General features: G+C 43.2%; 1 protein-coding gene across 2 annotated transcripts in view; it reads right to left on the reverse strand.

Annotated features, from left to right (window-relative positions):
• Nucleotides 1-843: 843 nt before the first annotated feature.
• Nucleotides 844-15,541, reverse strand: part of vangl2.S (VANGL planar cell polarity protein 2 S homeolog) — a 54,127-nt gene continuing 39,429 nt past the window's right edge. Inside the window, 6 exon segments of one of the 2 annotated variants that reach the window (NM_001090423.1) lie at nt 844-2,588; nt 5,703-5,934; nt 8,235-8,370; nt 10,163-10,299; nt 11,408-12,015; nt 13,969-14,089. In NM_001090423.1, the coding sequence (NP_001083892.1) occupies nt 2,328-2,588; nt 5,703-5,934; nt 8,235-8,370; nt 10,163-10,299; nt 11,408-12,015; nt 13,969-14,089 (1,495 nt within the window). In that variant the 3' untranslated portion in view covers nt 844-2,327. 2 annotated transcript variants of the gene reach the window in all.

The raw sequence follows: 15,541 nt of genomic DNA on the forward strand, positions 1-15,541 counted from the left end.
TATTCTGAACAGAACTGTAGACAGAACATAATAGATAATCTCCAATGTCTCACCTCACTAAATTGGCTGCACATTGGGCTCCTTATTGGATAAACTAATCATCTGATATCCAATATAGTCCACAGCTGCCTCCCCTTCTCAGACCTCCAGCTCAGCCACATTATTGGCCAGATTTTGTTCCCGACGTGGGTGGTGTAACTGGGCTCCACGCTTGTTACTCCAGCTCAGCAGGTACTCACAGTGTCACTCAATCTGTGTTTGTATTCACTAAAGAGGCTGCTCTGATGTTCTTCTGCTTAGGAATAAAATTAGAAACCTTTCTCAAATCTTTCCTAAGCAGAAGAACATCAGCCTCTTTCTTTCTCCTGACAACTTCCTTGACTACTTGGTGGTCAGACTGGTGGGAAAATGACCAGCGGGTGGCGCTGTTGTAACACAATTCATTCATATTAACAGTACATGTATCCCTTAATATCTTGGAATAAAAAATAAGTAAATGATGGATGTATATTGCAAAAGTGCTCAGAATAGCACTCTCATCAATTTTACATTAATTTATTTTTAAGGTTTACTTATCCTTTAAGTCTACTACTAATGATTGATTCAACGTTAATTAAACCCATTAGGGTTGTTTTGCCTCATAAGTATAAATTATATATCTTTGTTGGGATTGCGTAGAAAGGTTTTATTATTACAGAGAAAAAGGACATTTTTAAAATTTGGAATTTCTTGATTAAAATGGAGCCTATAGGAGACGGCCTTCCTATAACTTGGAGATTTTTGGATAGGTGTTTCCGGATAATGGATCCCATGATCAATAAATGTATCATTCCAATCACAAAGTTAGGTAGTGTAAAAACAACTTTATTATGGACGTCCTTCAGTGGTGAGAGGCTACAAATATTACAAGTCTTCTGTTGTCTGGTCAAGGACAGAAACCATCGCAAGTACACTAGCAATTTTAACCAGAACAGTAAAACAGACGGGGATAAAAATGTTTTTTGTTATTTTTCCTGCAATTTGGACATTTTCAGAGAATTAATGCCATTGGGGAAAAAAACGCCTTTAATATAAAAAAAAAAAAAAAAGTTCAGCGTGAGGAACATTTTTAAAAAATAGTAATTATCCTTTTGAGCCTATCGTTCATCTTAAATAAAAAGTGTGGTACTAGAAACTCATTCATTGAATTTAAAAAAAAAATAAAAAAAATGGTACTACCCAATAATAATACCATATCGAAATCTGGCCACTTGTAATGTAAACAAAAGATGATTTGTTAGTGCATTGAGTAGTGAAGAACAATCCAGAAGAATCATGAGCTGGAATGCAACAGCCGTTCAACAGACATTTTTGTTTTGTTTTTTTTCTGGTTGGCATAGATGATTGAACTGCATAGGCAATGCAACCCAGACCTTCACCCCCCTCTCACCCATTCACAGTGGGCAGCAAGGACAAGGCGACGTCCCCTCTGCCGGCGGAGTCAGGAATCCAGTCCAGAAGAACAAATATGTCAGTTACAAAAAGGGACCTTTTCCCCCCCTTATCTCGAAGTGTCTCAACAAAAGTAGAAATTTTTTTTACAAAGAGGGTAATAAAATAATAGTGCCACAAGGTTAGTGGTTATTGAGCAGAATGGCTGGAAAATTTAAAAAAAAAACCCTACTGTCAACAAAGGTCCCATAACCCAACCTGCCCAATCCAAACGTAAGCTTCTTGAAGTGGGTGGATACCAAGTCTTTTCCTGGAAAATCTGCCATCTTGACCTCCATCCTTCTAGTTGCTTTGAATGTCCTCAAGTCAACTTGCCACGCAGCACAGGACTTATCATAGGTGAGAAGAGGACCCTCCAGGGCCAGCACCAGGATGGTAGGGTGGTACAGACATGTACATGTAGAACAGATAGCCCTTGAATGTTGGCAAGAGATGGTTGTAGCCTTAATGGCCTTTATCTGTGAAGGCAATTATTGCAGAGATGGTAGGAAGAGAAGGGACCATGGATTGATCAAGTTTTGTACAGTGTTTATCGGCTCCTGATACTAGTCAACCATTGGGCACACCGGTATTGGAAGAATGAGCTACAGTTCCCATTTTTCTTGTACAATCCCTGTTTTAAAGAGAGTAACGGAGCATCGTAGATGGAAGATGCAATAATCCTGGGTTGGTGCATCGCCAAGGTGGCATATTGTTGTCTCTAAAAACCAAGTCATAAGTAGAGACCTAAAAGTCCCCACTGGAAGGAAAGATGTGCAAAAGGAGCTTTTAGAACAACACGTTCCACCACCCTTTTCCTTTAGATCTCTTTCCACCTGCCCAGTGGGTCATGTCTTTCAAACCGAGGTCTCTGATTGAAGTCTCATGACAAACTTATGAGACTTTGGGTCCACAAACTCCTCGGACAGCTTAAAGAAGGGGATCTTTTTGGTGCTGACCACGAGGCTAAAGTCTTGGCGCTTCAATTCGAACACAACGCCATCCTTCAGACCATTGGTGACCGGTTCCTCGCTGACTAATGTCCACTGCTTTGCCAGCCAGCGGTCTTTGTGGTACTGGATAGTTGGGCCAGGGCCTAGGTAACGCTCCAGAAAAGCCTGTCCGGGATAAACAAAAAGTAGATCAGTCAACATAATCTTGATGCCATTCACAACTAGATACCAGGTAACCCCTCATCTAGAACCACTTAACCATCATTCTATTTGTATGTGTCACATTGTCAGACTGGCCAACACTATCTACTAGCCGGACTGGCTCCAACCTGGAACAATTTCATATCAATCCATGCCTGTGTCCATCATGGGGCCCTAATAAAAACATATACAATTGGGCACTAGTGTTGCATGGGCTGGCCAGAAACATGAGGGTCAGGCAGGATCAGACTACCAAAACACTGCCTCGGAGTGTTGCAGATGGGTGGTGTGCCGAACCCCCATTCTTCCATTATAAGGATATGATTTGTAGGATCCTGCCAGCTCTTGTGTATTACATACATATATATTTCTATGGAGCAGTTGTATAGTGTAACTTTAAAGCAGCACAATGGGTTGTTAAATGAGCAACAAAGCAAAGAGGGAAAAATAACATTAACGCCGCCACCGAAACGCACGTTAAAGGTTTACAATCAATTCTATTTTTCAGAAGATGTGAGGTTATTGAGCTTCTCACAACCGTCTATTAAAGGCCTGGGGGTACGATTAACATGCATCTGCTTAACACAAAGCTCAGAACGAACAGAGAAGCCACAATTAAATATAAATGAGCACAATGAATATTTAATGAAATGTATCAGCTCGGCGTACAGTAAAGGCTGGAACAAAAACAGCCCTGGAAGTCCTTACAGGAGCGGGACAACAGCTCTGAAACTGATCTGAGTGGACAGCAGGTGGCAGCCACACGCTTCTCTAACTGCCGCCCGGCGGAAAGTCTTGTATCAAGTTACAAGCGGGAAGACGTCTGATTAACGAGGTTCTGCCTGTAAACCACAGCTTAAGAAACGTGGCCTACATCAGCTTAGCACCTCCATGGGAACGTTTTGATAGGGCGAGCCAATAGGCATCAGCTGGCAATGACACTCACACAAAATTCTTAGGCTTAAAGGACCAGTAAGACCAAATATAAAAATTATTACTTTGACCTGACTTACTGTTTTTAAATTAAAATAATTACATTATTTATCATTTAATGCCTCCCACAGCCCGTCAGTACTCTACTACTCTACAGATAGGAAGAACTATGGAATGCAAAGTTATCTTTATTGAATAATTATAGAATGCAATGGTATCTATATTGAATGAGACTTCTATAACCGTTCACAACCTGTTCTACTTGCATAGTTATGTGGAATCCCAACACAATTTCTACAACTCGGTTAATTTGTGTAGGCCTTAAATAGATTATATAATACACTAGAGCATTACAAATTACCAGTCCACAGATCTCAAAAGGTCACATACGGGCCAATAAGCTGCCGACTCGGTCTGTGTATAGGGACCTAAAGGGTGGCCATACACTGGCAGATTAAAGATACAGATAGCAGTCCTTTAGACCAATACGGCAGCTTATCTGCCCATGTATGGGGGTTCCGACGGGTCTCCCCGATCTATATCAGTTGAAAAATTGTCCAGATATCGATCAGGCAGGTTTGATTTTTCCTGCCATCAAGGACTTAATCGCTAGTTGCTGCAGTCCTACGACCCATCGGCGCCCATTTCCTTCGTATAATCCGATCGTTTGGCCCTAAGGCCGAATGCCCGATTTAACCCAATATCGCCCTGCCGTTGGCGGGCATATCGGGGAAAGATCGCCAAACGAGCGGATCTTCTAGTTTATGGCCACCTTAAGGCTGCAGTTTAGGGTTTGCCTATACAGAGCTCATTATCTGCCATGGGCAAAAAACAACAACAATAATAATAATAATAATAATAATAATAATAATAATAATAATAAACAAGAAAAAGTTACTTCTTCCTGCTTGCATATCATATCATCTGTGCCTCTACTTTTTTCCAGTCATTCTAGCTTGAGTCACATGACTGAGAAACAAACTAGACAAGCCCCTGAAATTTGCAAGCAGGAATTAGCTAGAACTTTTCCAAAAGCATATTTAATAGATTCATCCAACAACGCTACTCTTTTCACATTTTTTCTGGCAAAACAAAAACCCCTTTTTCTGTATCCCTTTAAAATGTAATACCTATTCCCTAGGCTGCTCAACAGGACTGTATTTAGGTCCAATGCTGCCCTAGGCACCGGACCTAAACATGCTCCCACGGTGGGCGATTTTTTTTTTTTTTTAAAGGGATACTGTCATGGGAAAAAATTTTTTTTCAAAATGAATCAGTTAATAGTGCTGCTCCAGCAGAATTCAGCACTCAAATCCATTTCTCAAAAGAGCAAACAGATTTTTTTATATTCAATTTTGAAATCTGACATGGGGCTAGACATTTTGTCAATTTCCCAGCTGCCCCTGGTCATGTGACTTGTGCCTGCACGTTAGGAGAGAAATGCTTTCTGGCAGGCTGCTGTTTTTCCTTCTCAATGTAACTGAATGTGTCTCAGTGAGACATGGGATTTTACTATTGAGTGTTGTTCTTAGATCTACCAGGCAGCTGTTATCTTGTGTTAGGGAGCTGCTATCTGGTTACCTTCCCATTGTTCTTTTGTTTGGCTGCTGGGGGGGGGGTGATATCGCTCCAACTTGCAGTACAGCAGTAAAGAGTGATTGAAGTTTATCAGACCACAAGTCACATGACTTGGGGCAGCTGGGAAATTGACAAAATGTCTAGCCCCATGTCAGATTTCAAAATTGAATATAAAAAAATCTGTTTGCTCTTTTGAGAAATGGATTGCAGTGCAGAAATCTGCCGGAGCGGCACTATTAACCGATTCATTTTGAAAAAAAATTTTTTCCCCATGACAGTATCCCTTTAAATTTAAAAAATAAATTTAGAGACACCCGAGGGCTGCCCCCCAAAAGCTTCCGCCCTAAGTGCCTTAATATAAATACGCCCCTGCTGCTCCACTGGGTGCCTGGCAGCATGCTGAAGGATCTTTTTGGACCTTGCCTAAGGGTTTCAGACTATTACATTTAAATACAACTGGCCCACTGCCTTCCGTGATGAAGTGATGAAATTTACCATGGCATACTAACCGAATATACATCTAACTCCAACCATGCCAAACTGGCTCTGAGAACTCAGACAACTAACCTTTGGAGTCATGTCGTGGGTGATGCAAAACTCAAGGTGTTGAAGGATGCTCTCCATGGTGTGGTACGGCTGCTGTTTGGTGGTCCGTAGGTATTTCTGCATGGCTCTCGCCATAGAGGCAAAGATGGCCTGAGCTGCCTCTCTAGGGTCCATGATCTCTCTGGGGTTTTTTGGGTCTTCATCTTGCAGCCGCTTGATGTGTGTGAAAGCCTCCTCCACCGCTACCACCAGCCTGGAACAAACAAGAACAATGTATATACAAGCCTAGCAGAACACAAACTGATCTCACAAAATCTTCAGGATTAAAGTAAAGTGTTTGTTGGCCTCGGATTTTGGAGAAACAACATTGGAAATATTCTCGCAACTCTGAATCCGTTAATATTCGCTCTTCTTCTTTGGCAGAGAGTGTTATTTTAAGGGAGAATGCCACAAGCCTAAGCAGAGATTAGCTCTGATGGATATCTCCTGACAGCTTGCCCCGCGGGCTTCGGCACAAAGTCTAATTGGCAAGAAAGCCCTGTCAATGGGAAAGGCCTCATTAGAGGGAGAAAGAGAGAAATGGAGAGGTCAGCGGTGCGGCTGTTTGAATGGGGGGCCTTTGTGGCGAATGGTATAAAAGGGGGAAATTTAGGGAAAATGACGTGCTGGGCCCCATGCAAGTTGTGGTTCAACAATAAATGGCAACCCACTGGTAGGAACAAGAGTGAGCATCAATTCAACTCTGTTTCCAAGATTATTATTTGAGAAGAACGAAGGGGGGGAATCAACAATCTCTTCTTTTTAGTTTTCACACAGACAGACAGAAAAAACCGACGACACGCTGAAGCCCCATTCCCGATCTGCCTGAGAAAGGTCTGAGTAATGCACCAAGAGAGACCAGTGTCTATTCAAAGCTTGTTCCACTACTGGATTCAGGAAAGCTCGGTCTCTATACTTGGCTGTTTAACCTTTCTGCATTCTGTGAATCTAGGGTTATTCACCCTAGCAGCCTGAGATCAGCCTATTAAAGGGATACTGACACTGGAAAACTTTTTTTTTTTTTAATCAGTTAATAGTGCCACTCCAGCAGAATTCTGCACTGAAATCAGTTTCTCAAAAGAGAAAACAGATTTTTTTTTATATTTAATTTTGAAATCTGACATGGGGCTAGACATATTGTCAGTTTCCCAGCTACCCCCAGTCATGTGACTTGTGCTCTGATAAACTTCAGTCACTCTTTACTGCAAGTTGGAGTGATATCACCCCCCTCCCTCCCCCAGCAGCCTAACAACAGAACAATGGGAAGGTAACAAGATAGCAGCTCCCTAAAGGTGGCCATACACTGGCGGATAAATCTGCCGATATTGGTCATTTAGACCAATTTGACAGCTTATCTGCCCGTGTATGGGGGCTTCCGAGGGGTCTTCCCGATCGATATCTGCCCACGATATCGATGGGGAAGGTTTGATTTTTACCCGACCCGTCCGAGGCCCTCGGCGTATCGTAATCTGATCGTTCGACCATACGGCCGAACATTCGGATTACCCCTGATATAGCCATGCCGTTAGTGGCATATTGGGGAAAGATCCGCTTGTTTGGCAATGTCGCCAAACGAGCAGATCTTTGAGTCGATAGCCACCTTAACACAAGATAACAGCTGCTGTAGATATAAAAACAGCACTCAATAGTAAAATCCAGGTCCCACTGAGACACATTCAGTTACATTGAATAGGAGAAACAACAGCCTGCCAGAAAGCAGTTCCATCCTAAAGTGCTGGCTCTTTCTGAAATCACATGACCAGGCAAAATGACCTGAGATGCACCTACACACCAATATTACAACTAAATACACTTGCTGGTTCAGGAATGACATTTTATATTGTAGAGAGAATTATTTGCAGTTTAAACTGTGTAATTTAGAAATAAAAACAACACTATAAAAATCATGACACAATCCCTTTAAGTTTCTAAGCTGCTTCATCCTCAGGGGAGCCCTGTGCCTCGCTGATGTCTAAACTCTAAATACAGGAGGCATTTAGACCACTTTGATTATCTACTACATCAGACCAAATGCCCTTACCAGCTGTCACAGATTCCAAAACATAAAACCAACCAATAAAATTCAAGGGAACCACTCTGCTGGCTGCATTGGTGACAACCAGTTCGACTGCCATAGTTCCTTCATGAGACACTGGTATGGTCAAAACATCACGCCAAAGTCCTAAAAACGCCATAGTCACTATGATTTTTGGGTTATCGGACAAGTTGAACCATGTTAAAGTCAATGGGATGGATGAACACACCAAATTATGAGGGATACAAACTCACCAAGACCCAGTGGGATGGCAGGGTGGTCAGTAGAAAAGTCTGCTATTGTCCCATACACTTAGCAATGGTCACACCCGAATGCCAAAATCTTTCTCATATCATATACAATATGCCCACTTTGACCCAACAACTGCCCGAGTTAACTGAGAGGAACAACTTGAGCAATACGGTCAAACCTACTTGATGTATCTAAAACAAAATCCCACCAGAGTCCGGTTTACTTACCTGGCTTTCCTTTTTCGAACCCGCCGCTCGTGCTCAGCCTCCTCATAGTAATACTCGTTGTGGCTGTTGTCTCGTCTCCTTGCGGCGGCGGCTATTACAGCTCGAGACTGCCCCGTTGAGTTATTGGTGTTGTTTTCTAAAAGCAACATTAAAGTCTTCTGTTAATAAAGTGAAGCAGCCAACTGCAATATGTGATGGAAGATGCAGATGCTAGAATCAAGGGGCCTGTTTTATATCTACTGTATGCACGAGTCAGCCTAATAAAGGGCAATTAAACGAAGCAAAACAAAATTGCCAGCAGTCACTAGTTCTAAAACGGGTACTGGGCAATCTTGAAGTGACCATTTTGGATGTCACAAGGGTGTCAATTACTTAAAGGGATACTGTCATGGGAAAAAAAAATTTTTTTCAAAATGAATCAGTTAATAATGCTGCTCCAGCAGAATTCTGCACTGAAATCCGTTTCTCAAAAGAGCAAACAGATTTTTTTATATTAAATTTTGAAATCTGACATGGGGCTAGACATTTTGTCAATTTCCCAGCTGCCCCAAGTCATGTGACTTGTGCTCTGATAAACTTCAATCACTCTTTACTGCTGTACTGCAAGTTGGAGTGATATCACCCCCTCCCTTTTCCCCTCCAGCAGCCAAACAAAAGAACAATGGGAAGGTAACCAGATAGCAGCTCCCTAACACAAGATAACAGCTGCCTGGTAGATCTAAGAACAACACTCAATAGTAAAATCCAGGTCCCACTGAGACACATTCAGTTACATTGAGAAGGAAAAACAGCAGCCTGCCAGAAAGCATTTCTCTCCTAAAGTGCAGGCACAAGTCACATGACCAGGGGCAGCTGGAAATTGACAATATGTCTATCCCCATGTCAGATTTCAAAATTGAATATAAAAAAATCTGTTTGCTCTTTTGAGAAATGGATTTCAGTGCAGAATTCTGTTGGAGCAGCACTATTAACTGATTCATTTTGAAAAAAACATGTTTTTCGATGACAGGATCCCTTTACTTAAATAAGAACAGCAGCCTTACAAAATGAGTCAAACCATGCAGTATTAGCTAAAGATTCAGTATGGCAAAATGTTTCTAAATATTATTTCAACTACATTCCAAGATGGCTGCCCTATAACCTGTTGCCTAGGTAATACTGGGATGTAGCTAAGTGAAATGAAAGATAATAGTGGAAAGAGCTGTAGTAGAAAAGTAAGTCAACAGGGGCTTAAAAGGAATTCATTTTAAAGTTAGCCTGCAGCCTCCACTTATCCTACATGTCAGCGGAGAGATAAGAGCAAGGAAAAGCTTTGAAGTGGCGGCTAACAATGTTCTGATACCCAACACACACTGCCCTAAAGCTGCAGAAAGAATTCACTGGCGCCTGCTGGTAAGAGCCATAAAATGGGGACATGCTCCTCCCTAGTGGTTTCTTCTCCATGTGCAATGAGAAAATTAATGGCCGCCTCCGACTTCGATGCTGGGAACGAGGTTATCTGGAAAAAGTAACGTCAATCTAAAAACTACTTTAATTCATAGGACTATATTGCCCCTAAATTTATGTGGCCATTTGTTCTGTATCCATCTTTTGGGCCAATCAGTAGGACAATGTGGAGGATCAGCAGTGTATGGTCAAACATCATAATAAGTTGGTTGTCCTACAATAGGGTTGTCCTACAATAGGGTTGTCCTACAATAGGGTTGTCCTACAATAGGGTTGTCCTACAATAGGGTTGTCCTACAATAGGGTTGTCCTACTTGGTTGCACTTCTCATTCCTAAACTTAGAGAGTATTGTATAAACGCCAAAAACAAGCAAGAGAGACAATTTATATACACCGGGGTGGTATCGAAGGAAAGGACGGAAGACACAAAGGTAAATCTAGGAGAAGACAAGGCAAGTCAGAGGAAGAGCAGAGCATCTCACCCTCTCCGAGGGAGTAGACCTTGAAGCCAGACATTTTCTTGGACAGGATGGATTTTGGCAGGTTCAGGAGAGCAGGGTTGTAGACAGGGAAGTCGTGATAATAGTTTTCCAAAATCCATACGGCAACTCGCTGGATACTGTGAGAGGAAAACAAACAGGGTAGGGGGCATGGGGGAAGGGAGAAACGTAAACAAGAAACAATATATCAGAAATAAGGAAAAGGGTACAAAATAAAGGAGCACAAGGCAGACACAAGGAGAGCACAGAAGGACGGCGGGCACAAATAAGGACCAAAGCACACTACACCAAACGTTATATATTGAGAATATCCTAATTTACTGCTCATGTAGGCTTAGGGTCAGGCCACACAGGGCGTTTTGGGGAGATTTGGCCGCCTGGCGATTAATCGCCTCGTTTTTGCGGCGACCAATCTCCCCAAACGCCTTCCCTGAATACGTGCCGGCTAAAATGAAAAAATTATGCGGCGATTCGTTTTCCGAAGTCACCTGAAGCTTTCAACAACTTCAAGCGACTTCGGGAAAACGAACCTCCGTGTGTGATTAGTGCCTGCGTTTTTTTCATTTTGGCCAGCGCATATTCAGTGAAGGCCTTTCGGGTGGCCGCAAAAACGAGGCGATTAGCCGCCAGGCGACCAAATCTCCCCAAAACTCGCTGTGTGGACTTAGCCTTTACCAATATAAAAGTCTTAACTTATTTACCCCAGGAGGGGCAGGAGTGTATGGAAGCCTTAATGAACCCCTGATACACCAGGAGTGAGACAACGGTGCACTTGTGCTTGTTTTCTACATTGTCTTTTGCCCTGGCACCTTTATTCTTTTATCCTTCCCTTTATTTTACCTAATAGAAAAACAGGTGAATATTTAATCACCCCCATGAATAATAAGAATAATCCCATACCAAGGAGACCAAAAATGAGCCATGACTCTGGGACACATGTAGTGGAGAATGACCAGCAATAGCAACTCCCTTTAATGATGCATGGAGTCCATGAATCAACCCTTTAAATTGCATGTACAGTAAATCAGGAAACATGGTTGCAAAGCAGCAACACACCTACAATACACTCTACTGTACTGTCTAACTTGCAACTACAACTCATGTATAAATACAAATAGGGAATGCTATGGGCACACAATAAGCTATAACCTCAAACTGGACTATCAGTGCAGACGAATATGGCCGCAAACACCCATATATTGATCAAAATGAACTGGCGTCTCTTACCTTAGATGACCAATGTTGTAGAATCGACTTGCTCCATCTGTTGACCGTACAACCTTGATGGTAAACTGAGGCTGGAGCTGCCTCAACTCCAGAAGGACCACAGCCAAATAGTGGACAAAAAGCAGAGCATCCACCAGAGACACCGCGTACTGTACAATTCCCTGGTAGTTCTTGTCCCGGGACTCCAGTATTCGTACTCCATAAAAGAGCCAGTAGGAAACCACCAGGAGGAAGACAAGCACCATGAGAAGGGCTCGAAAAACAAACACCCTTGGGAAGAAGGCTTTTGGGCGACGGAAGAACAGTGCCCAGCTGCCCAGTAGAAGGATGAGGAGCTTGAAGGCCACAGAGATGAAGAGACCCTCGCAGGCTGTGCCACATTGCTCCAAGTCCTCCCTCCATAGGATCTGGGGCAGCAGCATGAAGGCAATTGGGGTCAAGAACGAGAGGAGGGCCAAAGCCCCAGCAATAACAACCCCAAGGTGTCTAGAGCAGTCCAGCTTGGCGCTGTCCTCCATGTCTTTAGTGATGCGTGTGATATCATCATGGGATATACTGTGCTCTGAGGTTCCTGTGACAACTGTTGTGGTTTCCCCCCAGTTATCATCCTGTGGTGCAAAAGAAAGAAGCATAAATTCAAATATATATGTAATGTGGTCCAAGCACATCTGGTTGCTTATGTCCTCATCCTAAAACAGAACAGGACACCAAAAGTAGGTGCAAAACTGCACCTAAGCAATTATTTTTAAAAATATATACACATTGGGTGAACTAGAAGAAGCTGTTGGGCAAGGACTACATGGTCCTGTTGATGTGCTCTTCTCTCTCAACTGGTCTATATTGCCCATTAATATATGATTGTTTGGGACCCAGGCCAACAATCTGATCAGTCGTATCTGGCCCACCCTGTTTGGACCCCAACTCTTTCTTTATCTGGCATATAGGTATAAGGAGATTGGAGTCATCGGTTCTAGGAGGTCCAATAAAAGGTGAAGAAGAAACAACCATCTAAAGCCATATCCAGTTAGCCTTGGAGGGCCACCCAGATAATTTGTAACTGGGTTTATGCAAGTTAGCACCTATGTGAATACATTATCAAGAACATATTATATGCTGATGCCATGCTCTGGGCAGGGAGGAAGCATACACCATAAGCATGCCTTTCATTGGCATACACCTCAGAGATGAGCTCAGCAGCAACTCCCGCCCTTGACATGGCTTGGCAACAGTGACATCACCGGGCACCAATCACAAGGCCCCACCAATTATCCTTGCTACATGAGCAGCTTTTGTAGTGTTGCTGGCTCTGAGCCAAGACAGTAAAGGCCCAGGGCACATCTCATTTACACACTTGGCTGGCTAGCAGCATCATTAATGCGGCATTGTGGCAGCGACGGCACCTTTTAGGCCGAAGATGCCGGGAGAGCAGATAAATGGTGCAGGAATCAATAAGCTTTCTCGTTAATTACCTCTGCAGACACTCGCGGAAAATAATTACCTACAAGACCTGTCACAGCATCTCGATATCTGCACAGTTAAGTGTGAGTTACAGAGACGCCCCGGCGCATTCACTATAAGGATCACGGGAGCAAAGACAGGATCAGTCAAAGATATTACTCCCCTCGGAAAATAAACTAAACATTTTAGATCAAGTGAGATGACTGATCCTGCTGAATTGTGCTTAGTACAGGGGAATACCTATGTTGCCATAGTTTTATGGGATCTCTCTGTACAGACTATGTGCAAACTTGGGAATGTTCCTGCTGAATTGTGCTTAGTACAGAGGAATACCTATGCTGCCATAGTTTTATGGGATCTCTCTGTACAGACTATGAGCAAACTTAGGGGACTGTTCCTGCTGAATTGTGCTTAGTACAGGGAATACCTATGCTGCCATAGTTTTATGGGATCTCTCTGTAAAGACTATGAACAAACTTAGGGGACTGTTCCTGCTGAATTGTGCTTAGTACAGGGAATACCTATGCTGCCATAGTTTTATGGGATCTCTCTGTACAGACTATGAACAAACTTAGGGGACTGTTCCTGCTGAATTGTGCTTAGTACAGGGAATACCTATGCTGCCATAGTTTTATGGGATCTCTCTGTACAGACTATGAGCAAACTTAGGGGACTGTTCCTGCTGAATTGTGCTTAGTACAGGGAATACCTATGCTGCCATAGTTTTATGGGATCTCTCTGTACAGACTATGAACAAACTTAGGGGACTGTTCCTGCTGAATTGTGCTTAGTACAGGGAATACCTATGCTGCTATAGTTTTATGGGATTTCTCTGTACAGACTATGAGCAAACTTAGGGACTGTTCCTGCTGAATTGTGCTTAGTACAGGGAATACCTATGTTGCCATAATTTTATGGGATCTCTCTGTACAGCCTATGAGCAAACTTAGGGGCTGTTCCTGCTGAATTGTGCTTAGTACAGGGAATACCTATGCTGCCATAATCGTAGGGTTATCTCTTTGCATTTCCCCTTTTCCCTATCAAGCAGCCCTCCTTCTTCACCACAAATACCAAGGCCATTTTTAGAGAAGTACCAACCGTACCCTGTCTTCTCCTCTCGTTGACTCATTATCCAATAAGGGTTCCCCTGGCGCTTGGATTGTGACCGATTTATCACCGCGACTTCCTTCTCGGCTTTTAGATCGATGCCGCTCCCTCCGATCTCTGCAAATGTAAGAATTTCAATCAGATTACAATAAGCTGCCGGTTGTCTTCTCAGGTCTTCTTAGTGGCTCAACCTTTGATCAGGGTCCCCTTAGCCAATTACAAGGTCACACCTATAGGAAACTATTATCAGAGTTCCAAGAATATCTATGATATCAAAGGGGTTTCCTCCAACTTTTACCCTACTTGACCTTCAAGCTGGTCTTTCAGGTGTAGAAGGGTCAAGAGACATTCTACAAAGATTTCACCTTAAATGGCATCTAGACTGAGCCCCCGACCCACGCTATCGACTCAATCCCCCCCTCCCCATGGGTAGACCAGCTTCACAATTTAGGAACCACTGCAATAGGTTATTTGTATTTTACCGAGGATTCTGGGAACTGGTCAAAAACGGCTGCCAACCTGAAGGTTAAACTATCCCCTTATTCCAAGAAATCTTGTTAAATAATTAACATCATCTTTAACAGCCACAAAGCAGCAAAGTCTCTCCCTTGCCTGAACTTTCCCCAAGGAACTGGAATTAGATCAAACTTCATGTTAAGTCTTGTTATAGGAATGTTTTCCCTTAATATCATGAGCTAACAGGTGAGAGAAGCATGAACCACTGACAGGGGGAGTGATCATAAGGTTCAGAAACACTAGTTCCAGGGGTACCCAGGGTACAAATAAACACTCACCCCAAATCTCCCCCTGACCTTCAGACTGGGCCCCCTTAGCTCATAACAAGGTTACAGATATATAGAAACATTGGGGTAACAGTCACCCTGCTATAGTTCCAGGGGTACCCAGGGTACAAATAAGCACTCACCCCAAATCTCCCCCTAACTGACCTTCAGACTGGGCCCCCTTAGCTCATAACAAGGTTACAGATATATAGAAACATTGGGGTAACAGTCACCCTGCTATAGTTCCAGGGGTACCCAGGGCACAAATAAGCACTCACCCCAAATCTCCCCCTAACTGTCCTTCAGACTGGGCCCCCTTAGCTCATAACAAGGTTACAGATATATAGAAACATTGGGGTGTTACCCTGCTATAGTTCCAGGGGTACCCAGGGTACAAATAAGCACTCACCCCAAATCTCCCCCTAACTGACCTTCAGACTGGGCCCCCTTAGCTCATAACAAGGTTACAGATATATAGAAACATTGGGGTGTCACCCTGCTATAGTTCCAGGGGTACCCAGGGCACAAATAAGCACTCACCCCAAATCTCCCCCTAACTGACCTTCAGACTGGGCCCCCTTAGCTCATAACAAGGTTACAGATATATAGAAACATTGGGGTAACAGTCATCCTGCTATAGTTCCAGGGGTACCCAGGGTACAAATAAACACTCACCCCAAATCTCCCCCTAACTGACCTTCAGACTGGGCCCCCTTAGCTCATAACAAGGTTACAGATATATAGAAACATTGGGGTGTCACCCTGCTATAATTCCAGGGGTACACAA

The sequence above is a fragment of the Xenopus laevis genome, chromosome 8S, assembly GCF_017654675.1.
Source record: "Xenopus laevis strain J_2021 chromosome 8S, Xenopus_laevis_v10.1, whole genome shotgun sequence".
Classification (NCBI taxonomy): Eukaryota; Metazoa; Chordata; class Amphibia; order Anura; family Pipidae; genus Xenopus; species Xenopus laevis.